The 27313-nt window shown below is 34.1% G+C and overlaps 1 protein-coding gene, 3 long non-coding RNA genes and 1 pseudogene across 6 annotated transcripts; 3 read left to right on the top strand and 2 right to left on the bottom strand.

The window, feature by feature from the left end:
* The first annotated feature begins 179 nt into the window (after positions 1-179).
* On the top strand, positions 180-4487 carry LOC116133929 (putative disease resistance RPP13-like protein 1). Its single transcript, XM_031419596.1, has one exon. It carries the CDS (start codon positions 180-182, stop codon positions 4485-4487), a length of 4308 nt encoding a protein of 1435 aa, XP_031275456.1.
* Positions 4488-4777: 290 nt separating this feature from the next.
* LOC116133954 lies at positions 4778-5821 on the top strand. Its single transcript, XR_004128624.1, has 3 exons — positions 4778-5447; positions 5553-5631; positions 5744-5821. It is a non-coding gene; the product is annotated as an uncharacterized LOC116133954 (long non-coding RNA).
* Positions 5822-5824: 3 nt separating this feature from the next.
* On the top strand, positions 5825-7616 carry LOC116133952. Of its 3 annotated transcripts, none has more exons than XR_004128622.1 (5): positions 5825-6147; positions 6254-6337; positions 6679-6757; positions 6832-6980; positions 7079-7616. It is a non-coding gene; the product is annotated as an uncharacterized LOC116133952 (long non-coding RNA). The 3 variants fall into 3 exon arrangements; XR_004128621.1 differs by having other exon boundaries at positions 6679-6761; XR_004128620.1 differs by having other exon boundaries at positions 6679-6980.
* Positions 7617-9144: 1528 nt separating this feature from the next.
* Positions 9145-27313, bottom strand: part of LOC116133949 — a 57670-nt pseudogene continuing 39501 nt past the window's right edge.
* LOC116133953 lies at positions 14607-26225 on the bottom strand. Its single transcript, XR_004128623.1, has 4 exons — positions 26147-26225; positions 15997-16090; positions 14799-14849; positions 14607-14725 (listed from the first exon to the last, which is right to left on the bottom strand). It is a non-coding gene; the product is annotated as an uncharacterized LOC116133953 (long non-coding RNA).

Genomic DNA, 27313 nt, shown 5'->3' with positions numbered 1-27313 from the left:
TAAAACTTATATCCAGTAAAATTGGAAAGTGAAATAGAATTTACAAAGGCCTGTACCTTTCTTGTATCTTGAGTTCAAGTTCCTTGTATCCCTACACAAAAACTAACCTGTTTCTATTTGCTTTGCTCTCAAACTCAAATCCTTCACGTCTTTTCTTTTGAATCTTGATTACCAAAACCATGGCTGAACTTATCTCTGCAATCCTTCCTTTGTTGTTTGAAAAATTGTCGTCCCCTGAGTTGTTCAATTATTTTGCAAGTGTAAAAGGGGTTCGTTCGAAGCTAAAAAAGTGGGAACGGAAGTTATTGAAGATTGAGGCGGTGCTCAGCTCTGCGGAAGAGAAGCAACTGACCAACAAGGCTGTGAAACTGTGGCTCGATGATCTCCAAGACTTGGCTTATGATGTAGAGGATTTACTGGAAGAGTTCTCCTATGAAGTTTCACGTCAGAACTCCATTGATACCCCTTCTTGTTTCAATAATTTCACTCCTCGCGCTATGAAGTTTGATGTCAGTATGCGGTCCAAGATGAAAGATATCAATGGCAGATTCGAAGAGCTCCATAAAGAAAGAGTTGAACTTGGATTGATGCATGAGACTTCTGGAGGGACATCAAGTACTGCTGCATCTACCCAACAAGCAGTAGATCCAAGACCACCCACTTCCAGTCTGCCAACTGAAGAAGCTGTTTATGGGAGAGGTGAAGACAAAAAAGAAATAATTAAGATGGTGTCAAGTGATAAACCAATTGATGCCAACTTTGGTGTGATAGCAATTGTGGGCATGGGAGGACTCGGCAAAACAACACTTGCTCGGGAGGTGTACAATGACAAGGAATTGGATCATCTCAAGTTCGAGGAAAAAGCATGGGTTTCTGTCTCAGACGATTTTGATGTCATGAGAATCTCGAAGTCAGTTCTCGAGTCAATAATTCGCCCACCCCCCAATCTAAATAGTTTGAATGAAGTGCAAGATGAGTTGAAAAAGCAAATACGTGGAAGAAAATTCCTGCTGGTCTTAGATGACGTTTGGAATGAAACAGAGAGTTTGTGGGAAACCTTCAAGTCTCCATTCAAAGATAGTGCACGGGGAAGTAAAATAATTGTGACTACACGCAATGAAAGAGTTGCAGTAACAATGAGATCCTCTGAAACTCATAAATTAAAGACTCTTTCAGATGATGAATGTTGGAATTTGTTTATGAAGCATGCACCTTCGACTGGTATGGATAGTAACGCTCTTGGAAAATTTCGTGAACGTGTTGTTAAAAAGTGTGGAGGATTGCCCTTGGCAGCAAAGACTCTGGGTGGTCTTCTACACTATGAGCCGAAAGTTGATGCATGGGAGAATATATTAAACAGCAGAGTATGGGATTCATCTAACGGAAATGACATCCTTCCCGTGTTAAGGTTAAGTTACCGTCATCTTCCTCCACATCTTAAAAGATGTTTTGCTTATTGCGCAATTTTTCCTAAAGATTACGAGTTCGATAAGAAAGAACTTGAGCTTTTGTGGATGGGAGAAGGCATTATTCAACAATCAGATGAGCACCTGAATTTGGCTGGTGAGTATTTTCTTCATTTATGTTCGAGGTCACTTTTTGAACAATCAAGTAGCAATAGTTCTAAGTACGTAATGCATGACCTTGTTCATGATCTAGCACAATCAATTTTTGGAGAAATTGGCTATCGATTTGAGGAAGTCAATTCTATGGTACCAAAAAAATTTGAAAGGACTCGTCATTTTTCTTATATTTCTAAACGTTATGATGGAAAAAGTACGTTCAAGGACTTGCAAAAATTGAAAAGTCTAAGAACATTCTTTCCAGTATTTATGAGTCCTTATTGGCGGTATGGCCACAGCTACATAGATGCTACAGTTATTTTTAATTTATTGCCGCATTTGAAGAAGTTAAGAGTGCTCTCCTTAGAAAGATACCACATTACATGTTTACCAAATTCAATTGGAGGCTTGATACATCTAAAGTATCTCAATTTGTCTAACACTATGGTCAAAAGTTTGCCTGAGTCAACAAGCTCATTACTTAACTTGCAAACTTTGCTACTAAAAGATTGTTCTCGTCTTTTGAAGTTACCTTCCAAGATGAGACATTTGACCAATTTATGTCATCTTGATATTAAAGGTGCAAAGTCATTAAAAGGGATGCCGTCTGGGATGAAAGAGTTGATAAATCTCCGAATGTTGTCTAATTTTATTGTGGTAAAAGGGAAGAATTTCAATTTGAATGATTTGAGGAATTTAAAATTTCTTCAAAGAGAGCTTCACATTTCAAAATTAGAGAACCTTAGTCATCAAAACCAAATAAGAGAGCCCGTACTAAAAAATATGAAAGATTTAGAAATATTGTTGCTGGAATGGGGATCTCAATCCGATGGCTCACCGAATGAGGAAGTAGAAAGACATGTTCTTGAGATGCTAAAACCTCATAGCAATTTGAAAGAACTTGTAATCAAGTGCTATGGTGGTGCATGTTTTCCATCTTGGTTAGGAGATTCGTCATCGCTCTCCAATATGACAATCCTTAAATTAGAAAATTGTAACAACAGTGGAAGTTTGCCTTCAATCTGGATGTTGAGCTCACTTAAAGACCTGGCCATTCAAGGGATGGGGAAACTAGAAAAAATAGATTTTGAGATGCCTTTCAAGTCATTAGAGGTTCTTCATTTACAAAATCTGCAAGAATGGAGGTATTGGAACAATAAGAAAAAAAATGAAGATGTTGAAAAATTCCCTCTTCTCCGAAAGCTTTCCATTATAAAATGTCCGAAACTTGCTGGAGAATTACCTAACAGTCTTCCTTCATTGGAAAGGCTTTTTATTCAAAAGTGTTCAGAGTTGAAGGCTTCAATTTCAAGTGTTCCATCGCTATGCAAAATAGAAATTAATGACTGCAAGGAAGTGGTGTGTCGTAGTACTATATCTACAGAATTCCAGTCTTTAAATCCTATGGCTCTTTCAAGCACTCCAAAGTTTGGAAATTGGATAAAGCAAGGATTTCAAAAAATTTCAAAGATTGTTTGCTGTGAAGAGCTCACAAATTCGTGGCAAAATTTGAGTTGTGTTGGTAAGCCACTTCATGGTATTCATAGCCTTACATCCCTTAAAGAGTTGTCTTTTGTAAACTGTACAAGTCTTGTTTTGTTTCCAGAGATCGATTTTCTTCCCAATCTGAGTTCTTTGACGATTAGTAATTGGGAGGCTCTAAAATCTTTGCATGAAGGATTGAAGCAAAAAAATCTAGAAAGGCTTGTAATTAAAGATTGTGATTCTCTAACAGTCTTTGAAAGAGGTATACTAACTTTATATTTGAAAAAAATTAAGATTCAAAATTGTAAGCAATTGGAACATTTGGAGGATTTGAGTACTACTCGTTTGGAGTACTTGGACATTCATGACTGTCCATCTCTCACGTGCATATCATCAAATGGTTGTTTGCCTGACACACTCAAACGACTTTGGATTGAAAGATGTCAAGAGCTCACAACGCTATCATCTAGACAGCAGTGTTTTCCTAAGGCACTTGAACGCCTCCTTATTGACTCTTGTTCAAAGCTAGAGTCAATAATAGAGACATTTGAAAATAGCACGTGTCTCAAAATGATTATGTTTTCGCTGTGTGATCAACTTAAATCGGTATCTTCAGACCTACAAAATCTTACATGTCTTGAGATGATTATGATATGGGATTGTCCAAATATGGAAATATCCTTCAAATTTCCAAACTCTCTTCAATTTTTAAGTGTAGGGAATTGTCCAATATTGTTTGCAGAAGAAGGTGTTCCAATCAACCTAACAGAGCTCCTTGTTCAAAGAGGTTCCAAAATCTGTAAGTCACTAATAGAGGGGGGATTGCACAACCTCACCTCTCTTAGAGAACTTCGTATTACTGGATGTGATGATTCAGGGCCAATTTCTCAAGAGAGCATGGGAACGACCTCCTCTCTAACTTCTCTATCTACTTTGGGTCTTCAAAGCCTCACCTCTCTTAAATGGCTGGCAATTAACAATTTTCGAGAGCTAAAAACCATTCAAGACTTGAGTTGCCTCATCTCTCTTGAAAGTTTGGAGATCAATGGTTGCCCAAACCTTGAATCCATTCCAGACCTGGGAAGCCTTGCCTCTCTTAATAGTTTGAAGATTAAGAATTGCGAAAACCTTGAATCCATTCTAGAGTTGGGAAGCCTCACCTCTCTTGAATCTTTGTCCATTGATGAATGCCCAAAGCTCAAATCCATTCCAGATCTGGGAAGCCTCACCTCTCTTGAGTCTTTGTGCATTCAGAAATGCCCAAAGCTCAAATCATTGCAAAGCATGCCACCCTCACTTCTGGATTTACGTATTGACCATTGTCCATTGTTAAAAAGACGATGGAAAAGGGGTAGAGGAAAATACTGCTCAAAGATTGCTCACGTCCCTAAAGTTCACATGGATGGAAACTTAATCTTCAATTCAAAGGAGGAAGAGTAGCAAGAATGAGCATGGCTATTTGATTTCACAAAATCCAATCAGAGAATCATCTTACTTTAACCGAGGTTGGTCATTTTCTTACACTATTTTCTTTTATCTTCCGCCTTTACTTCGAAGTTTCCTAAAATTGTTTTTTGTTCAACACCTTGTACTGCAATTTGTTTGTCACTTGTTTTATTTTGTTTGGTTCACTAAATTTAATCAATATATATTTTTCAGGATGAAGCAAGTAGATAGCTGAAATCTCAAATCTGGAGTACATTCTTCAATTTTGAGGTGTAAGGTAACTAAAAGAAATTTAAATTAGAGATATAATTTGAATCAATTTCCTCATTTGTCTGTGTTTCAGATGAGATATGGTTCTACCACTTAGAGAAGTAACATTTACTGGAAGAATCTGAGTCTTTTTAGATCCCAAAATACAAAACCAACTAGAGAATCATCTCATTCCAATTACAGGTTTGTCGATTTCAAACATGTAAATTGTTTTCAATCCAGTGGTGGAGTAGAACATTTTGATACACGAATACTTGAAATTAGAAGTTTTTATACAGTATCTTTTTGAGGTCATTAGTTTCTTCAACTCTTGTGGGTGAAAGGTAACCAAAAGAAAGTCTTCAACACAAATTCCGATATTTTCAATCACTGATTTATATAGATAATATATGCAAAAGTTCCTTTACAATCTATGGTTGCCAGATTTGAGATTCTTTGTTGAGGTAAAATGAAATCAGATTGCGATTGCAATATCATAAAATTTTCCTTATCCAGCTGCATGTAGGCATATTTGACATACTTTTTATATTTAAACTCTTAGTAAATGGTAATCCTAGATCATCTTTGATTCGCAGGATCAAGCTGCCCTCATCAGCACAAGACTGACTTAGCCCTTAAGGTAGTTCATCTGGTATAAATGAAGAGGATGATGGCAGTGGATTCTCCTGTCTACATATGTGTAATGTATGAAGTAACTTTCCTGCTATGACTTTAAAATTTTGATCTGACAACTTTCAATAGTAGTTTAACGTTGTATTCTTGCTTTTTTGGTGTGCTCTGTACATAAAGTAACTCTCTGCATTGATTGGAAAGCTGAAAGCCAGTAAAATTCTATTTTTCAAAAAGAGGTCAGAATTCATGTAAAAAGGTTAATAATGTTCATTATTTTTATTTTTTAGTCTTACATTTTGTTAGTCCAAGCTTGCAAATAAGACCTTTCTTAAATTTGGTTAATCTGTTGTCTTATTCATTTTTTAAAGGAAACGATGAGTGTAAAACCAAGTAATGGACCTCTACATATCATTGCTGAGGCACTACAACTCTCTTAATAAAGTATGTGAGACAGTCTTTCTCCTTATATTTTACGTTCTCTAAAATCATTGCCTTTTTTCTTGGACAACATTTATACATGATTTGTATATATTAATGTTCAAGGTAAGTATTTCCTATAAATGGAGGGATTAAAGCAATGTTTGCCAATCTAAAAATGTTGCAGTACGCTTGTGATCCATTCCTATTATGGTGTGACATTTCCAACTTGGATTAGAAATTCTTTGTCTTTTACTAAAGTGTAATCCCAGATCATCTCTGTCTTTGATTCACAAGATCATCTTTTAGTAAAGAGGAAGATGATAGTGGATTCTTCTGTCTACAAATGTGTAATGTATGAAACAATTTCTTTTCCATTATGATTTTACAATTTTAATTTGACAGAAATTTTTAATAGTTTAACGTTGTATTATAGCTTTCATGGTGACTGCTTTGTACAGAAAGTAACTCTCTGCAACAATTGGAAGGCTGGAAGCCAGTAAAATTACTGTTTTTCAAAAAGAGTTCATTATCCATGTAAAAAGGTTAATAATCTACATCTTCTACTTCATTATTTATTTGTTTTTTAAATTCCTTATATATAAAAAAGAGATTGCCTTATATTTAATATTTCCTTCATTGCATGCTATTTGTCAGTTTTCATGAGTTGTCACTGTTAGTTTGATGTCTTATTTCATTTGTTAAAAGAAGAAATAATGTCAGCAAACCAAGTAATGGACCTCTATATCTCCTTGCTGAGGCAGAACAACTCGCTTAATATAAGCATCTAAGATATACTTTCTCTGTTTATGTTTTCCCAAAATCATTGCCTTTTTTCTGGGAGAGCATTGCTACATAATTTTTTTTTTTTTATAATAATGTCCAGGTGAATCCTATGAATGGAGTGATCAAAGCAGTGTTGATCAGAAAATGTTTCGCAGTACTTCTGAGATCTTAGTTCCTATGTTGGTATGAGCTTTCCAATTGGATAAGAAATTCTTATGCGTTTTGAGACGAAAAGCTCAATGCGTTTCTGCAGGATCAAAGAGTGCAAAATTCTCCAGTATTGCGTCTCTTGAAAGATCATCAAGAAGGGTTCTCTGCTTGAATCTTTTGCCAGAGAAGGCTCACTTGATATGATAATCTCAAGTCCTTATCAAATGAACTGCACAGTTTCACATCCCTTAAGTAATTTCTTACTGAAATGTTCTTAAATTTGCATTTTTGGTTGTTGCTTTGCCTAGTTGAAATCCAAATATTGATGTCTGTCCTTTAATAATTCACAGCTTGTTGCAAGAAAGGGATGGGAAGCCTTTTTTCCCTTGAAATGATTCAAAAGTCTGAAGAGGCTTAAAGGGCGCAAACCTTCGGATCCATTCATTCACCATGGTATTGTGAACTTATTGTGATGATAAGGAATGTGAAGGCTGAAAAAGTGTAGTGGCGGGGCGGCAATTTAAGCACCGGAATTGAGACGGTTTCTGCATCCAAAGAAAATCAATATATTCATTTCCTCTTTTTCTTTGATTAGATATAGGCTAGTGAATGGTGATGTTAAGAAAATGTATAGGTGAAGAGTGAGTGTTCTTTGTGAGTTCTTGTTTATTTAATTAGAGCCAAAAGACTATTGTGAAAATTTTCACTTTCTGGGATTTGAGTGCATTAAGTGGGAGAGTGTTAGAAAGAAATATGAGAGAACGGTTTTGGGTTTAGATTTAACATGAGTCTATTAGACTTGTACTATTATCCTCTATTTTAGTCATTTGACTCACAGCCCGTGGATGTAGGCATGATTTGCCGAACCACGTAAATTTGGTGTTGTTATGTGCGTGTGATTGTCTTATTGCTTTCTTTATTTTTCATATTTAAAGGGATTGAGAGAAAAAGGAGCTTTCAAGAATAAGAACAGAATTCCAAGAATTTTGTAACTAATTAATTTTCATTAATCAGAAGAATGAAAGTTCATTTGTTTATACACAAGGTGTAGTTGACATGCTGGCAATCCGCAGGATGTGCTAGGTCAACAAACACAACTTCAACTGGAACAACAGCAGAAAACACGAAATTTGAGGATCAAAAATGCTATTTTAGCTATGCTTCAGCTTCTTCTCTTCTCTGTTGAACAGCAGCAATATAGCAAAGATTAAAACTCTGCGTTTTATTCTTTCACAAAATGCTCAACTTCAGCTTCTGTTAATATTAACAAAGTTCTGTTTGCATTAGCAGTTTACCGAACTTAACAGCTTCGCAAAAGCTTTTCTTCTTCTCTTTCACAGCTGCTGCATTCTTCATCACTTTGCTAAGCTGCTGTGACTATTCTTTTCGTCTGATTATTTTATTGATTTCCCTGGGCTTTTAATGAAGAAGAAGCAAAAAGATTTATGGGCCTTTATGGAGCAGCTCTTTGATTTGGGTCAGTCTAGGAATCTCGGCTGGACCAAGTTGTGGAGGTTGGTGTGAATGAGGCTCTCCCTTCCCTTGACCATCGCTGAAGTGGAGGATTCCTTTTGGGCTTGTACTGTCACAACTTTTTGACTTTTTTTTTTTTTGCCAAAGCCTGGTTTCTTTATCGGCTTTCGATTAGCATTTCGTCTTTCCCAATAGTTATTTAGACTGAAAGGGAGTCCTTTTCTAGGATGTATTTGTTCATTATTTTTTTCTTTTTCTTATCACTCCACACGCGCGCTTTCGTTGCGTGTTTGACTCGTAGATCGAGTGAGATTTGGTTTGGACAATTATTTGAGTCATATCGTAGAGTGGAAGGTATTAAAGATTATAAGGAAAGTCAAAGATTACAATAATTTCGTACTGTAATCGGCCAGTATATCCAAATGATGCATTAGTCAAGTTAATGCTTCCTATGATTTCAAATTTCGTTGTTCTTTTCAAGTCCCAAAATTTTATTCATCCTCAAGTATCTTTCTAGTTCTAATATCAAATGACCCTACAAATTTCAAGTAGTAAAGTTTCCAAACGAGCATACTGGCCTCAACAGATGTCTATATTACTGACCAGACAATTAATCAAGCACCTTCTATTTCTACTTGGTGAAGCCAACCTTCTTGTTAGTTATTGAATATATGATTATATACAGGGAAATCAAGAAACGCAAATTCCAATCTCCAAATAGCAATAAAACAAAACTCAGGCTGAGCACTAGGTATTAGCCACAGATCTGTCGTATCATAACTTAGTAGCTGAAAAGTACCACAATTATTTGCCAGCTTTTCGCATATACGAATGGAAACAAAGACAACAGCCTGTGTAATAAAGCGACCAATTGGAACGGAATTCAAATGAACTATTTGAAAGAACCTACATGAACACAAGTATAGGCAAGACACATGTAACAGGGATCTAACCGGTGACAAAATAAAACAGGAAAGACTACTTAATGTAACCTGTATTAGGTACAATCTGAACAAACTGTGATTTAAGAAAAGGTTGGAACAACTATTCTAACATTTTCAATATCAGCACAAGAGGTATCATACCATACGTTACATATTCCTCTATTTGTAGCAAGGATTACGATTGGAGATAGTGAGCTCTCTAAAGCACGAATCAAGTATGAAAAGCACTCCATGTCCAGCATATGAACCTGCAGATTGTAACATAAGAAACATACAACAAATCTGAACACACACACACACACACACACACACACACACACACACATATATATATATATATATATATATAGAAACAAAATGGGTTTAGGAGAGAACCTCACGAATGAATAGAACTCCAGGGACAAGCTCTGCCAGAACTTCATCAATATACTGATTAGTGATTAACAACCTGGCATCGGTGAAAATTTTCGGTCAAAGCATTACATTTACAAGTAAAACTTAGAATTGCGACAGTTGAGATTATAGACCATTGCAGACTGTCATCCTTATTATTATTATTATTATTTCAATGCAATTATTGAGGTCATGGAAAGGCATATCAAGTGCTTTTCTGGTAAATGACAAAACAAAGAGGATTCAAAGTAGAACCTTATTTATTTCTTGATGTAGTTTTTCAGTAATTTCTGTTTTCCTCGGCTTCATCATCTGACCCATTAAAGACAATATATCTTGCCCACCTTGAGGCCTCGCATTTGCAGCATCCAGATAATGAAATGTTAGATCCTGATATAAGAAAATAGACAATTCACCATGACATAAAATTAATTTCCTCATAGGTGTAATGCCCATCAGGAAGTCATAAAGGCATCAAAGTCATAGCTAATTTTTATGGAAGATTACAGCCGTCAGGCCCAAAAACAAAATATTGCAAGTCTAATGTTCAGTGAAAAAAGTTATGGGCCAGAAATCTCCAGAACAAGAAACTATGTATCAAATGAGTTAGTTTACTTGGATCAAATATTCTTCACAGAAACATGAGTTGTGTGAAAGGACAGAGCACCTTAGGGCCAATCAATTGTCAACTTGAAAAAGAAGATAGCATTGTTGATAGTATAGCAATCAGAAAGACAAAAAAGCACTTTCATTATTTAAAAGTTAGAACACATAAACTGATGTCTTTTAACATCCAACATAACTATCATCATAAAATAAAACATCATGAGTGATATCAACAAACGTGCACAAAGAAGCCACAATTCACATGAGACAAACCTGGTCTATCTCTTTCTTTTTGTGAACTTCCCCTTTAGGAAGTGGAACATACTCTTCTGCTTCAAGGTCAAATTCGGTAGCAAAAGCATCACTCCTTCCCACCCTTTTGACTGCGCCACTATTCGCCTCAATATATATAACATCTCCAACAGCNAATATCATTAAAGTAAATTTACGAGAATGTTGTTAAATACATGAATTTCTTGTTTGGAGTATTTATGGGTGAGATCAGTCATAATTGCTAGAGCAGTCTATTTATTGACATTTATAAATTTTTAGATCTTTTCCTCTTATTTGTTAAGTTTATTTCTAATTTAAAGCCTATGTTCTTTTCTTCTTCTTTTTAATTTATTCATTATGTTGAATGGTTGTAATATTGTTTCATATAGAGCAAAACAACCAGGGGAGAAAACCTCGGTAATTATATCTGAGTGAATCTCCGCAAGTTGAAAATAGTTGATGCAGAACCTTGCAAGTTGTCACATAGTGTGCAACCTTCTTCTCTCTCTCCCTTTCTTAAGTGGAAGCTAAATGGTACAATTCCTGATGAAGGTTTTCCATCTATGTTGCTTTAGGCCATTGGTCAAATCATTTTCTTCAACCCCTTTCTAGTACTTTCAAGCCTATTTTGATTTTGTTACCATAATCCTAGAAAGGGAGGAGAACGATGGTTTATTGAAGTGCTTATCACATATGTCTTCAAAGGAGAGTCGCCCACCCTTGTGAAATTACATATTATAAATGTTGCCGCCACGATCGAGCACATTGGCCAAGTGATATGGCCGCCGGACGGGAGAGCTATGGAATGAGAAAGAAATCGAAAGAGAGATCAAAGACAACTACCTGGATAGAAAGCCTTCTTTTTTTTTTTTTTTTTTTTTTTTTTTTTAAGCTCGGTGGAATTTTAAGCTCGGTGGAAATGTGGATGCGTTGTGCGTTTGGGTGGGTTTTTATAAGTGGGTTGGGCTCATGACCTTGAGTTTGAAAGAAAGGTAGAACAACATGTACCCACACATAGTTTGCCATAAAGACAATTTGATACCTGAAAAGTTTTCTAACTTCCGTATTATAATTTCCAAACAATAATATTGCAGTTTGTAGTAGTATATATGATCTTCAAGGTCCATATAATCTTTTAAGTAAAAGTAAATTTATGTTCCCAGTTTTTTGACATTTTTATAGCTAATGTTAAGTCAAGGATATAATCGTTTTTTCTCCCTTTACATTTCCTCCTCTTTGAACATATCCAATTGAAACATTAATTAATTGTATATTCCAAAAAAAAAAAAATAATAATAATAATAAATCTCAGTAGTAAATTTCCATATACCATTAACAGTTTAATAATATCATAAGATCAATAATTAAAAGTGAACCTATGTGTGACTCCATCCGAAAAATAGTAAACATAAAATTGACTTTTTCACTTTCTCACTCACTTTTTAACACATACAAAAGAGAATAGAGCAAAGAGCAAAGTGTTTTTCGCATTTCTCTTTAAAATATAGCAAAGATTTTTTAGATGTCGGTCGAATACTATCTCAATTAACAATATCGATTTGGTAATATTATCAAAGTCACCCTGCATATCTAGTTTTTTTATTCTTTTTTTTTTTTTTTCCAATCAATATTATGAATAAAAGAACACTTTGTGAATTAATTACAAGTAAACAAAATTGACCCTAAGAATTAAAATAAAAGTAGTCTATATATATAATCATTATTAGTTATTTGTTAATTATTCTCCTTCGACTTCCAGTTCTCACTTAGAGTAATAATAATAATTGAAATTTAATTAATTATAATTAAGAATTAAAATTACCTGGCGAATCTGATTCTCTGCACTTCTTTATCTTCCCATGCAATTGCTCAATGTTTGAACCTCCAAACTTACAGCCTAAATTTATAATAAAATAATAGAAAATTTAAATGAATTTTTAGTATTCAAGGAAAGTGCTAAAAAGTCTTAGCAATTTGAATTAAATTAGAAAGTTAATTCTTTTAATTTTTCTCTATATATATTGTGATTAAAATCTAATTATAATTACTAAACAAACCTGAAAAACTCCATGAAGCTAGTGAGCAGATGCTATAGAGAAAAGAGGCAATCCAGAAGTTATTGCCCTTACAGAATCCTGTGGAAGCCCTAATTTAATCCATAATTACCAAGATAAATCTTTGCGAAATTAAAACCTTTAATTTAAATCAAACTTAAAATAAAAAAAATGTGCACACAGATGGTAAGCCCCATTCAGTTGGTTGAAGGACAACCATGTGAATAACTGTGTTATCGGCCAAGTGACCATGAAAGAAATTCACGCTCCACACGTATCTCGGCAGAAGAAGGCCTCAGACTTTCCCAGCCCGGTCAATAAAATTGAACCAACTCTCTTGTGGCAGCATATTTGATACGATCACCCTCAAATCAGTCCAATATCCAAACCACACACAAGAACAGATGACTAGAGACAACAATTCTTTGATAAACCTCAATATTTGTATTAATCAAGAAAACTGGAAATTAACAGATCAGAAATGGAACAAAATAGTAGCAGATAGATCCTAGCATTTCGAGGAGGTAGGGACCTCCATTGGTTATCTCTAAAAGAATGCTTAACCTTCTCTCAGCCTAATCTTAACAATATATACTAAGTATCTCACAAAATACCCCATTCACACATTCTTACACCCAATTCTACACACAGCCACATGGACAATATCTTTTAACTACCTGCCCTAATGCCTTTTGCGTCCCTAAGCTTTTAGCTGACTGCCCATAATGCCTTTTGCGTCCCTTAAGCTTGTAGACCTTATGTATAGGAGGCCTATCATTAGTCCATGTAGACAGTCTAGTGAACCATTACTATCAAATAAAGAGATAAACCAAAGGTGACCTTTTAAAATTGATATATGTCAACTCAAAGTAATTAGCATTACAAACCTGTCAACATTCTTATGTTTAACACTTCAATTATACTAAAACCTTATGCTTTACCCAAATTCTAGAAACTTTAGAAAACATGAATAAAAATATAATAACACAAGCCAATTTCCTGAATGTAATTGATAACAAAACAGATATCACAACACAACCCAAAGCCAGTGTGAAGTCAAACACCAAAACATGGATACCTAGAAACAAAAACGAAAATAAAATTCTGTACACAGCATAAACCCTAAACCTAGAGAAAAATAAGTTTGAAGCTTTAACAGCAAAGAGAGCAATTACAGTTGAAAGCAGCGGGAATTAGAACAATTTCTTAATATTTATGAGGCAGAGAGAGAGAAGGAAAAAGGACCTCAAGCCAGGCCTTAATGTGAGTGTGGGATGCGATTCGCTGCTTCTTGGCAGTAGATTGAACTTCTTCTATTCCATGATTTTTTAGCTTTCTTCTTCTTCTTCTTCTTCCTGTGTTTTGGTTTTGCAGAAACTTGGTTGCTGCTCTTTCCAGTAAACAACTCAATTTAATATACAATACTAGAACATTAGATATGGCATTGCACACACAGAGAGGAGACAGAGAGAAAGAGATGAAACCCACCTGAAGAACAGTGCGTGAGAGAGAGTGGCCCCTCTCTCCTAACGAAGAGTGGCAAACCAAATCTAGAACTTAAATTTGCCATTGCTTACCACCAATATGCTGTGTTGCTCTTCACAGTTCCTCGAATGGCATTTGAATTTTCCCACCTTCGGGCTAGCTTCCTGGCATCCAATGACAATTTAATTGGAAACAAAGAGCCACACAAGGCATAATAATATAAATATTCTGCACAACAGGAGCAAATGCTCTCCTTATAAAGGTCAACAGCCTAAGCAAAGAAAATTCTCCAAAAGTACCCTGCAGGACCTCCACTTCTGTCCATATGAAATTTTTGTAATAGCCAGCATGAAGAACATAGATCTCACCTTTAGTACAGCAATTGTCATGTCATAGTTATTATCAAAACACAATCTGTAATTTTGGTCTTGGAAACATTTCCGCAAGCTTCATAAGCAATTATCTACACCCATTCTCAATCGTTCCATATTCAATTCAAGCTGCAGATACAGAAGGCAGCATATTTAAGTACTCTTATTGAAACAATCAAACAAAATAACAGTTTATGAGTTCAGTTTCTCAAAAGCATCTCACCTGGCCATCTCCATATTCAACATTGAGGTGAACAAGAGAAGCTTTAATTAGCATAACACCTCATTACATAATGAATGAATATCATCTTCCCACAATGTCCTCACATTTGCATTACACAAACTACCAAGATACAAGTCAAAACCATCTTAAAACGAGGCCACAAGGAAATATTGACCTGCTCAGATTCAGAAAAAAAATTAGTCTATGTTGGGATAACTTTTGCCTGCAAGGTACAAAAGATAACAGACCTTGTCTAAATATGAATCCAAGCACGGGATCCGCCGCCGAGACATGATGAGCTGCACCAGAAAATGAAAAGAAAAAGAACATCAGAGGCAAGTTCAGATTGTAATTGCAAAGACAATTCTACTAGCACTCTCTTTAAAGTGCAAATTTGAAATAAGACACTGCAAAAATATGCTGAGAGACTTTTAACAATTTGAAATAGGACTTTTTAAGAACTCTTAACACATGAACACTGCAATCACAAGAGCTTGTAACATCAACTGGTGCTGGTGTATTATGCGAATCATAAGCATTAACCAATAGCATCATAACAATTTGGTAATATAAGTTGAAGTGCTCATCAATGACTGCAAATGGACTGATATATCAAAGATGACATGAGAAGTTCTTCTATAATGTCTCTTACTCAAAAATATGATATTTATCCAAAACCGTAAGTCCTCTATTTCCACTCTACAAGGCAGAGATTATTTCCTCAGTCAAATAAATGATTACAACTTCAAGTTTATTGGAAAAACTCTGAAGTGCATGACAATGTCATTTCTCAACGCATTTTGTTTATACCCAGAAATCCCTCAACTTTTCCCTGCATGGGCACTGAAATCTAAACTGAAGGCTACTTCCCAACCCTGAAACCTTGTTAGCCAAAACAAGTGACTATAATATACCAAGTAGGTGGCCCCAAGGGATTTAAATCCTTGACCTGTTCGTTACAAAAAAGGGATTTTACCACTATGCCCAACCCTTGGATTTTTAATAAATGCAAATAACAATCCAATTAGTACCATTCATACAAAGGCAAATAATCGGTATCAGTTGCATGTCAAAAATAATGTTCTCTCTCGTCTTTTTTTTTATTTTTGGCACTAACATGTTCTTTTCCAGGTTTACAATTAAATTCAGCAGCATCACTAGATTGAAGAGATGACACTTTGGTCACCAGCAAAGGCTTTCAAAGGTGACCCTCCCAGTTTCCAGCTATTTCCCAAGATTTCAACACCTCAATCAACTCACCCAGAGAACTTACAGTCACCCACCATTATTTCCTTATTTTAAGTTACTTTACTAACTGGTCGTTACTCAAACATTCAAGAAAACTTGAGAATAGTCAAATTGTCTAAAACACAGATCCATCTTAAACAATCAACGAGCAAAATTCTACACAAATTATACAAAAAGCTTCCACAGTTCTTAACTTACCCACTTGCATCTTCCTCAAAAGTCAAGTCCCCCACAAATGCGCCTAGATCGAACACATTTTTCTGGCATCATTTGCATCACCAAAAGAACCACCCTGCATACAATAAAATTTTCATATTAAATCCCAGCAAAAATAAACTATCCAAATTCTCAATAAGGCCAAAGCAATTAACATTTCACAAATAAAAATTACCACTTGTTTCGCCGCACATCCGCCATCTTCAAACACGCACAACAGCTTCACTCGCACAAATTAAAAAAAAAAAAAAATCCAAAGAACTTTTTTATTTAATAACCATCAACTCCTGATAGTTTAGAAAACAATCAATAAGCACCTTTCTTGAAAATTTGTAAGGGACTAAAGCAGAACTGGCAAAATAACCTGTACCCATTAAAAAATGTTGGGTATGAGTCCAACTTTTTGACCCTTTTTTTCTTTTTCAACCCGTACTTGGCCCCAGCCCCATTTTTTGGCGGCCGAGCAAGGTATACCCGATGAGTACCCATGAAAAAAATTAACCTTAATTCCTAAATTGTTTTTTTGTTTCCTTTTGAAGTCTTCTCTAATTCCTAAAATCAGTTAGAGTTCAACTTTCGGGTGTTACACATAAAACACTATAGATGACATCCCTCAACTCTCATCTTCCATCTTTTGTCTTCAAAGTTGCCGTTGTCGGCATCTATTGCCGACTTTCAACGAGTTTCTTCACCATTTCAGTTGACTTCATCTTCCTCCACCATCCTTTTCAACCTATATGGAAAGATTTCTCTTTTTGGCTGATTTTCTCACTTAAAAGGGCTCTTAGAAAATAAGTGGACCAACTAGTTTTAAAACACATTAATATTAATTAACTCCAAGTATAAACCCCTTTGTTGACTCAAGGAGTCATCATGCTCTTATTTTGATGATAACATATTAGTTAATGACTCTTGCTCATTATCAAACTAAAGGAGTTAAATAAATTTACCAAGTTTTGAGTATTCACAGTTTAACCCATTAGGTCAACCGAATAAGTTTTCCATTATTTATTCTTAATCATGATCTACTATTCAAATGCTTCAGATATGATATTGTTGTTTTTGGCTATTGACCTAGTTATTTTCATATAAAATATAGTTTTCAAATTCTTCAAGTATATACTAGGAAATCAATAAGAGAAATAAATTTTAGATGCTATAACAATGTTGTTATATTGCTTCTAAATTAAGTTGTATTTATGTTGTCTAAATAATAAAGTTAGTTAAGACGTTGAATTAAATTATATAGTAGAATTTTATTGGATTGATGGTCCATTCAAAACTGCAATGAATGGATTCCTAAACTTGTCCCTCTAAAGTTTGTCTTACGAAACCGATCTTTATTGTTAGTGAAGTCAAAAGCTTAAGAAAGTTCACTGATGTCAATATAAGTATATTCAGCTGCCAGTATAAGCAATTGTTAGAGTCCATAATGTTTATAGTTTTATATAGTCTAAGAGTAATATTGGTCCATAATGTTTTTTGTACATACATGGGATTAGATGAAGTACGTGCACCCTTTAAACTTGTTCAAAGTTATCTTGCTAAAAGAAGTTTCAGAACGTGGTCAATTACTAGGGTTGGATGTGGGTACTCAATTCGTTGGGTTATTTGAAAACTTGAACCTCCAACGAGAGGTTTAGAGCAAGAATTGAAAACTTGAACCTCTGAACGAGAGAATCCAAAAAACGAGAGAGTTTGAAACAAGAGAATATAAAAGATGAGAAACAAATGAGACGGATTGGTATTTATGTTATTTATTAGTGTACTTTAAATTATTAAAATCATAAATTTATATTGTGAAACGTCCTTGAAAAGATCTCTTAACTCAAGCAATAAGCTCATAACAAGAGATCCCATGAGAGGTAGGTATAGCTTCGAAATGACGATTGGCCATTGGTTAGTAAGGAGATTAGGAACAAACATTAGCTGCAATAAGATGGCTGATAGAACTTGAATAGTTGGTTATATTCAACTGACAGAAACACTATTTGAAGTGACAGCATTAGTTTTCCAAAATCAAGGGGGAAAATGTTAAGGTGCCAAACCTCAGGGGTGGCACTGTAATAAAGTCATTCATTGACCCTGCACAAGCAATAGTCATCTTCAAGCAGGGCTTCATTAACGGGATTAAAATCAAATTCAATCCCAGGTAATAAGTTTTTTTTCAGAGGCCCGCATGAAGTATTATATTTAGGCTGAGGGGTTTGGGCTTGGTTTTGTTGGGGCCTATCTGGTGATATCTTGTGTTTATAGGCTCACGTTGTGTGGGCCTTGTTTCCTGGTTAGGTTGGCTTTTTTTTTTTTTTTTTGTTGAATGAAGCTATTAACACTCCATTGATGAACTAAAAAAGTTGTATTTATTAAAATGTCTCACTCCAAAGTTTAAATTTTTTTTTTTTTTTTGTATGTTACCCCATAAATTTCATAAATGTCCTTAAAATTCTATGTTTTTATATTTTGAAAAAATTAATATTTCATTCCCTTCACTTATTCTATATGTGTTTTTAAATTAGTGTTAATTTTTATTTTTAGTTATTGTAGTTTAATATTTGCATTGAATAAAGTTATATTTTTAATTTGTCATCATTTTTTAAATTATATCATTATTATAAATTTATTATTATAAATAATAATCAAATTAAATTAGATACAAATACTCAAATTTGGTATGATTTTTGGTGTAAAATTTAATACTCAAATTAACTTAACAAAATAAAAAAAAAACAAAATAAAAAAAAAATATTTTTTTATTGTGCTACAGTGCTGCGCCATTTTGGCGCAGTGTTTGACGCTGGTTGGAGTACCAACCCACGCCAAATTGGTGTTTTTTGCGCCAATTTGGCGTGGGTTGGAGATGCTCTCAGATATTTAGTTGCTGAGATGAAGCGAAAAATTGTAAAATGAGCGGACTAGTTCGATTTTAAACTGCATTTGTTTTAGGAAAACTTCAATAAACCCCGTACTTGAAAATTTGAAAAATTGAAGTTTGGTATTTGAAGAGAAAAGTTGGAAAGTGAGTGGACCGGTTGGGTTTTGAACAACGGTTATATGATTTTTTGGACTATGGTAATATCATTAATTAACATTAACTCCTGGTAGTTTAGAAAACAATCAATGAACACCTTTCTTGAAAATTTGTAAGGGACTAAAGCAGACCTGGCAAAATAAGCCTGTACCCATTAAAAAATGTAGGGTACGAGTCCAACTTTTTCGAACCTTTTTTTTTTTTACTCGTACTTGGCCCAGCCTGATTTTTTGCGGGTGGGCAAGGTATACCCGACGAGTACCCATGAAAAAAAATTAACCTTAATTCCTAAAATTGTTTTTTGTTTCCTTTTTGAAGTCTTCTCTAATTCCTAAAATCAGTTAGAGTTCAACTTTCGGGTGTTACATATAAAAAATACACTAATAAGATGACATCTCTCAACTCTTCATCTTCCATCTTTTGTCTTCAAAGTTGCCGTTGTCGGCATCTATTGCCGACTTTCAACCGAGTTTCTTCACCATTTCAGTTGACTTCATCTTCCTCCACCATCCTTTTCAACCCAGATGGAAAGATCTCTCTTTTTGGTCGATTTTCTCACTTAAAGGGCTCTTAGAAAGTAAGTGGATCAACTAGTTTTAAACAACATTAATAAATTAATTGACTCCAAGAAGTTTAGAAAACAATCAATAAACCCCTTTGTTGACTCAAGGAGTCATCATGCTCTTATTTTGATGATAACAAACTAATATGCCCCTAAACATATTAGTTAATGACTCTTGCTCAAGTGTGGGTTTAGATAGCAAGGAAAAGACAAAGTTTGGACAAAGAATTTGGAAGATTTCAAGAAAGCTTAGTCAAAGCACGAATCTTGGTTAGAAAATGTCATTTGCATATGAAAGCTCTCCAAATGTTTTTTTTTGGGGTCTAAATATCATTATCAAACTAAAGGAGTTAAATAAATTTACCAAGTTTTGAGTATTCACAGTTTAACCCATTAGGTCAACCGAATAAGTTTTCCATTATTTATTCTTAATCATGATCTACTATTCAAATGCTTCCGGTACGATATTGTTGTTTTTGGCTATTGACCTAGTTATTTTCATATAAAATATAGTTTTCAAATTCTTCAAGTATATACTAGGAAATCAATAAGAGAAATAAATTTTAGATGCTATAACAATGTTGTTATATTGCTTCTAAATTAAGTTGTATTTATGTTGTCTAAATAATAAAGTTAGTTAAGACGTTGAATTAAATTATATAGTAGAATTTTATTGGATTGATGGTCCATTCAAAACTGCAATGAATGGATTCCTAAACTTGTCCCTCTAAAGTTTGTCTTACGAAACCGATCTTTATTGTTAGTGAAGTCAAAAGCTTAAGAAAGTTCACTGATGTCAATATAAGTATATTCAGCTGCCAGTATAAGCAATTGTTAGAGTCCATAATGTTTATAGTTTTATATAGTCTAAGAGTAATATTGGTCCATAATGTTTTTTGTACATACATGGGATTAGATGAAGTACGTGCACCCTTTAAACTTGTTCAAAGTTATCTTGCTAAAAGAAGTTTCAGAACGTGGTCAATTACTAGGGTTGGATGTGGGTACTCAATTCGTTGGGTTATTTGAAAACTTGAACCTCCAACGAGAGGTTTAGAGCAAGAATTGAAAACTTGAACCTCTGAACGAGAGAATCCAAAAAACGAGAGAGTTTGAAACAAGAGAATATAAAAGATGAGAAACAAATGAGACGGATTGGTATTTATGTTATTTATTAGTGTACTTTAAATTATTAAAATCATAAATTTATATTGTGAAACGTCCTTGAAAAGATCTCTTAACTCAAGCAATAAGCTCATAACAAGAGATCCCATGAGAGGTAGGTATAGCTTCGAAATGACGATTGGCCATTGGTTAGTAAGGAGATTAGGAACAAACATTAGCTGCAATAAGATGGCTGATAGAACTTGAATAGTTGGTTATATTCAACTGACAGAAACACTATTTGAAGTGACAGCATTAGTTTTCCAAAATCAAGGGGGAAAATGTTAAGGTGCCAAACCTCAGGGGTGGCACTGTAATAAAGTCATTCATTGACCCTGCACAAGCAATAGTCATCTTCAAGCAGGGCTTCATTAACGGGATTAAAATCAAATTCAATCCCAGGTAATAAGTTTTTTTTCAGAGGCCCGCATGAAGTATTATATTTAGGCTGAGGGGTTTGGGCTTGTTGGGCTGTTGGGGCCTATCTGGTGATATCTGTGTTTATAGGTCACGTGTGGGCCTTGTTTCGGTTAGGTTGGTTTTTTTTTTTTTTTTTGTTGAATGAAGCTATAACACCCATTGAGAACTAAAAAAGTTGTATTATTAAAATGTCTCACTCCAAAGTTTAAATTTTTTTTTTTTTTTTTGATGTACCATAAATTTCATAAATGTCCTTAAATATATTGTTTTTATATTTTGAAAAGGTTAATATTTCATTCCCTTCATTTATTCTATATACTCCATCGTCATCATTCTTAAAATAAAATGTTTAAATAATTAAATTTAAATTTAAAAAAAAATTCAAGGTAAAAAAAATCCCAAAAGCATAATACATTTAAACAACATAAAATATGTATAGATTAAAAATATCTACCAATACTTTGAAGAAAAATTAACCAAAATTTTTATACGTGAATCAATTAAAAACTTTAGTTTTGTATTTCTTGTAATTACGATTCTTCTTCCTCTATTAAACTAATACTTTGTTCGAAGAATAATTTGAATAGTATAAAAAAAAAAAATATCAGGTTTATGAGATAATAGTGGACAATAATATGTAAGTCTTGGTCAAGTTAATTAATTTGATGATCTTTATAATGGATTAAAATCACCTTCTAAATATGAGGTTATAATCACCTTTTGCAAATTGACTGTAACTTCCCTTTAAGAAGTGGCTTTGGACTTCTTCTCTCCCTTGGACCTTATCTTTTTGTCTTAGGCTTTTTATATTTTTGTTTAGACGTGAGCCTATTATTTTTGGCCTAAAACGAATAACAAAAATTAATATTCCATAAACATCACTAATAAAAGAGTAAGAAAATAAAAAAAATTACAAATTAAAATATTTGTGTAAACACATGATTCATGAATGCTCTGATATGTCCATAGCATTAATCATCATAGATAACTAACAAAAATTGATAGGCAGTAGCGGATATATAAATTTTTGTTAGAGTAGACCAAAATAAAAACTAATTACACAATAGTATTTTTGTTCATTAATATTTTTGTCATGGTGGGCCAAAATCTAAAAATTATATATATTAGTATTTTTTAAATAAAATTGAACGTGGGCAAAAAATGGGCTGGATCCGCCTCTGTTGATAGGGATCGTAGTGTCACTTTCACAATTCGTTGAAGCCAAATTTTTTTGCCCAACCTAAGGGATAAATTTGTTATCACCAAGAGACCCCATGATCTTTATACGATTTGAAATAGACGGTGGAGATTACACAAAAAAATGAAGACTATAAACGAGCAAATTTGTGGGGCCACTTCTTTGTATCATACTATCAAATACACCCCCTTATTTGTGAATTAGCNTTTTCCATCAAAACCTCAGTTTTCTTTACTTCTGAACCAACAAAATTGAACCTGCCAAAAAGTGGTAAAATGTACCTTTTTTTTTTTTTTTTTATATGCATGAAAGCTCATCAATGTTGTTAATATCAAAAGCTATCATCTACTAGAAGAAACAGGAACAAGAACAAAAGATTCCGATTAGTAACATCAAAATGCAAAAAAGATATTAACAGATGTGAAAATAGCAAGAGCACCTTGCTCCCAAGCTCTTGACATATTCCGAGGCCCAGCACAGTCTTCCAAGTACCGGGAGGAACAGCCAGTAAGAGTGCACAACCAGCCATCTTCTTTTGCCTAATCATATCAACAACAAGACCAGCAGCTTCTCTTGCATCCACCTGACACACGAAGCCAGCAGCCAAAGATATTGCGGTTCCATTTGGCTACCAAATAGAAAATAAAAAAATTAATTGCATCAGAAAAATTCACAAACATTTATCAATTAGTTGATACGATCACCTGCAAATCAGTCCAATATCCAAACCACACACAAGAACAGATGAATAGAGACAACAATTCTTTGATAAACCTCAATATTTGTATTAATCAAGAAAACTGGAAATTAACAGATCAGAAATGGAACAAAATAGTAGCCAGATAGATCCTAGCATTTCGAGGAGGTAGGGACCTCCATTGGTTATCTCTAAAAGAATGCTTAACCTTCTTTCAGCCTAATCTTAACAATATATACTAAGTATCTCACAAAATACCCCTCATTTTCTTACACCCAATTCTACACACAGCCACATGGACAAGATTCTTTTAACTAACTGCCCTTAATGCCTTTTGCGTCCCTTAAGCTTGTAGACCTTATGTATAGGAGGCCTATCATTAGTCCAATGTAGATCAGTCTAGTAAACCATTTACTATCAAATAAAGAGATAAGCCAAAGGTGACCATTTTAAAATTGATATATGTCAACCCAAAGTAATTAGCATTACAAACCTGTCAACATTCTTATGTTTAACACTTCAAATTATACTAAAACCTTATGCTTTACCCAAATTCTAGAAACTTTAGAAAACATGAATAAAAATATAATAAACACAAGCCAATTTCCTGAATGTAATTTTGCTAACAAAAAGACAGATATAACAAACACAACCCAAAAGCCAGTGTGAAGTCAAACACCAAAAGATGGATACCTAGAAATAAACCGAAAAATAAAAATTCTGTACACAGCATAAACCCTAAACTAAGAGAAAAAAAAAGTTTGAAGCTTTAACGGCAAAGAGAGCAGATTACAGTTGAAAGCAGCAGGAAATTAGAACAATTTTTCCTCATATTAAGAGGCAGAGAAAGAGAAGGAAAAAGGACCTCAAGACCAAGCCTTTAATGAGTGTGGGATGCGATTCGCTGCTTCTTGGCAGTAGATTGAATTCTTCTATTTCATTTTGTCCATGATTTTTTAGCTTTTCTTCTTCTTCTTCTTCTTCTTCCTGTGTTTTGGTTTTGCAGAAAGTTGGTTGCTGCTTTCCAGTAAACAACTCAATTTAATATACAATACATAGAACATTAGATACAGCGATGGACACACAGAGAGGGAGACAGAGAGAAAGAGATTGAAACCCACCTGAAGAACAGTGAGTGAGAGAGAGTGGCCACTCTTCTCCTAACGAAGAGTGGCAAACCAAACTATGAACTTAATTTGCCATTGCTTACCACCAATAATGCTGTGTTGCTCTTCAACAGTTCCTCGAAGTGATTTGAATTTTCCACCTTCAGGGCTAGCTTCCTGGCATCCAAATGACAATTAATTGGAAACAAAGAGCCACACAAGGCATAATAATAAATATCTGCACAACGGGAGCAAATGCTACCTTATAAAAGGTACAACAGCCTAAGCAAAGAAAATTCTCAAAAGTACCCTGCAGGACCTCCACTTCGGCATATGAAAATTTTGTAATAGCCAACAGAAGAATCAGATCCACCCTTAGTACAGCATTGTCATGTCTGTAGTATTTATCAGAAACACAATCTGTAATTTTGGTCTTGGAAACATTTTCGCAAGCTTCATAAGAATTCATCTACAGCCATTCTCAATCGTTCCATATTCAATTCAAGCTGCAGATACAGAAGGCTGCATATTTAGTACTCTTATTGAAACAATCAAACAAAATAACAGTTTATGAGTTCAGTTTCTCAAAAGCATCTCACTGGCATCTCCATATTCAAAATTGAGGTGACAACAGAGAAGCTGTAAATTCAGCATAACGCCTCCATTACATAATGATGATGAATATCATCTTCCCACAATGTCCTCACATTTGCATTACACAAACTACCAGAACAAGTCAAAAACATCTTAAAAAAGGCCACAAGGAAATATTGACCTGCTCAGATTCAGTGAAAAAATTAGTTATGTTGGGATACTTTTGCCTGCAAGGTACAAAAGATAACAGACCTTGTCTAGATATGAATCCAAGCACGGGATCCGCCGCCGGACATGATGAGCTGCACCAGAAAATGAAAAATAAAAAGAACATCAGAGGCAAGTTCAGATTGTAATTGCAAAGACAATTCTACTAGCACTCTCTTAAAGTGCAAATTTGAAATAAGACACTGCAAAAATATGCTGAGGAACTTTAACAATGAACATAGGACTTTTTAAGAGACTCTTAACACGTGAACACTGCAATCACAAGAGCTTGTAACATCACAACTGGTGCGGGTATTATGCGAATCATAAGCATTAACCCATAGCATGATAACAATTTGGTATATAAGTTGAAGTGTCATCAATGACTGCAAATGGACTGATAATATCAAGTAGGTGGCCCCAGGGGATTTAAATCCTTGACCTGTTCAGTTACAAATAAGGGATTTTACCACTATGCCCAACCCTTGGATTTTTTAATAAATGCAAATAACAATCCAATTAGTACCATTCATTATCAAAGGCAAAAAGTCGGTATCAGTTGCATGTCAAAAATAATGTTCTCTCTCGTCTGTTTTTTTTTTTTTTTTTTTTTTTTTTTTTTGGGGGGGGGGGGGATACTGACAATGTTCTTTTCCAGGTTACAATTAAATTCGTCCGCATCACATGATTGAAAGAGATGACACTTTGGTCACGGCAAAGGCTTTCAAAGGTGACCCTTTCAAGTTCCAGCTATTTCCCTAGATTTCAGCACCTCAATCAACTCACCAGAGAACTTACAGTCACTCCCACTTATTTCTCTATTTTTAGTCACTTTACTAACTGATCGTTACTCAAACATCAAGAAAACTTGAGAATAGTCAAATTCTCTAAAACACAGATCTCATCTTAAACAAATCAACGAACAAAATTCTACACAAATTATACAAAAAGCTTCCACAATTCTTAACTTACCCACTGCAACTCCTCAAAAGTCAAGTCCCCCACAATGCGCTAGATCAAACACAATTTTTCTGGGCATCATTTGCATACCAAAAGAACCACCGCATACAATAAAATTCATATTAAAATCCCAGCAAAAGTAAACTATCCAAATTCTCAAAAGGCCAAAGCAATTAACATTTCACAAATAAAAAACCACTTGGTTTGCCGCAACATCCGCCATCTTCAAACACGCACAACAGCTTCACTTGCACAAATTAAAAAAAAAAAAAAAATTCCAAGAACTTCAAATTAATGAAAAAAGGATAATAATAGGTATTCGTTAATTGAGTTACTAAATAGCAGATTCGTACATAATTGTGTAAAAAATTATTTTGATGATTGAAATTTGTAATAACGAAATAAATATTTTCAACTCCGATCAGATCAGAAAAGAGAGTTTCAGACCATCTCCAACCCATTGCACCAATTTGGTGCAAAATTGGGTGCAAAACACTATTCCATTCCACCACACACCAAATATGCACCAAAAAAGAATATTTCTAGAAATTCTTTAAAATATTTTTTTTTCCTTTATTGTAATAATCAACAATTAAACTATTTCACTCATTATTTGTGATATATTAATTAAATATTAGGAATGATATTTTTATTAAATAATAATTATTTTAAAAAATTATACTAATTTAATAGAATTAAGCATTTATTTAATCAAATAAACATTACATTTAATATAAAAAAACATACATCTAATATAAAAAATGGCTTTGGGAGAATATCGAGAAGATAACAAAATTTATTTAAGGATTTGAATTCTATAACCGATCCAAGCCTACGTGAGTTTTTTCAAAATGAGCAATTAAGAATATGCAAAAAAGAGCTCAACACAAGGCCAAGGATCTCAAAATAACTAAGTTTTTTTCAATATTTTGATGATCTACTGGATCCGAAACTAATCTACGGAATACTAAATTGTTATTTAGTTTATGTTGTATTTTCTTTTAATTTTAGTGTTTTTAAATTAGTTAATTTTTATTTTTAGTTATTGTAGTTTAATATTTGCATGGATAAAGTTTTATTTTTAATTTGTCATCATTTTTTATATATCATTATTATAAAATATAATCAAATTAAATTAAATATAAATACTCAAATTGGTATGATTTTTGGTGTAAAATTTAATACTCAAATTAACTTAACAAAATAAAAAAAAACAAAATAAAAAAAAATATTTTTTATTGTGCTACAGTGCTGCGCATTTTGGCGCAGTGTTTGACGCTGGTTGGAGTACCAACCCACGCCAAATTGTGTTTTTGCGCCAATTTGGCGTGGGTTGGAGATGCTCTAGATATTTAGTGCTGAG

This window comes from Pistacia vera, unplaced genomic scaffold, assembly GCF_008641045.1.
Source record: "Pistacia vera cultivar Batoury unplaced genomic scaffold, PisVer_v2 Contig277, whole genome shotgun sequence".
Classification (NCBI taxonomy): Eukaryota; Viridiplantae; Streptophyta; class Magnoliopsida; order Sapindales; family Anacardiaceae; genus Pistacia; species Pistacia vera.
This window is presented reverse-complemented; position numbering and strand designations above follow the sequence as displayed.

Excerpts from the sequence above, each read along its gene's own strand:
- LOC116133929 (XM_031419596.1), top strand. The coding sequence starts at position 180 with ATGGCTGAACTTATCTCTGCAATCCTTCCTTTGTTGTTTGAAAAATTG.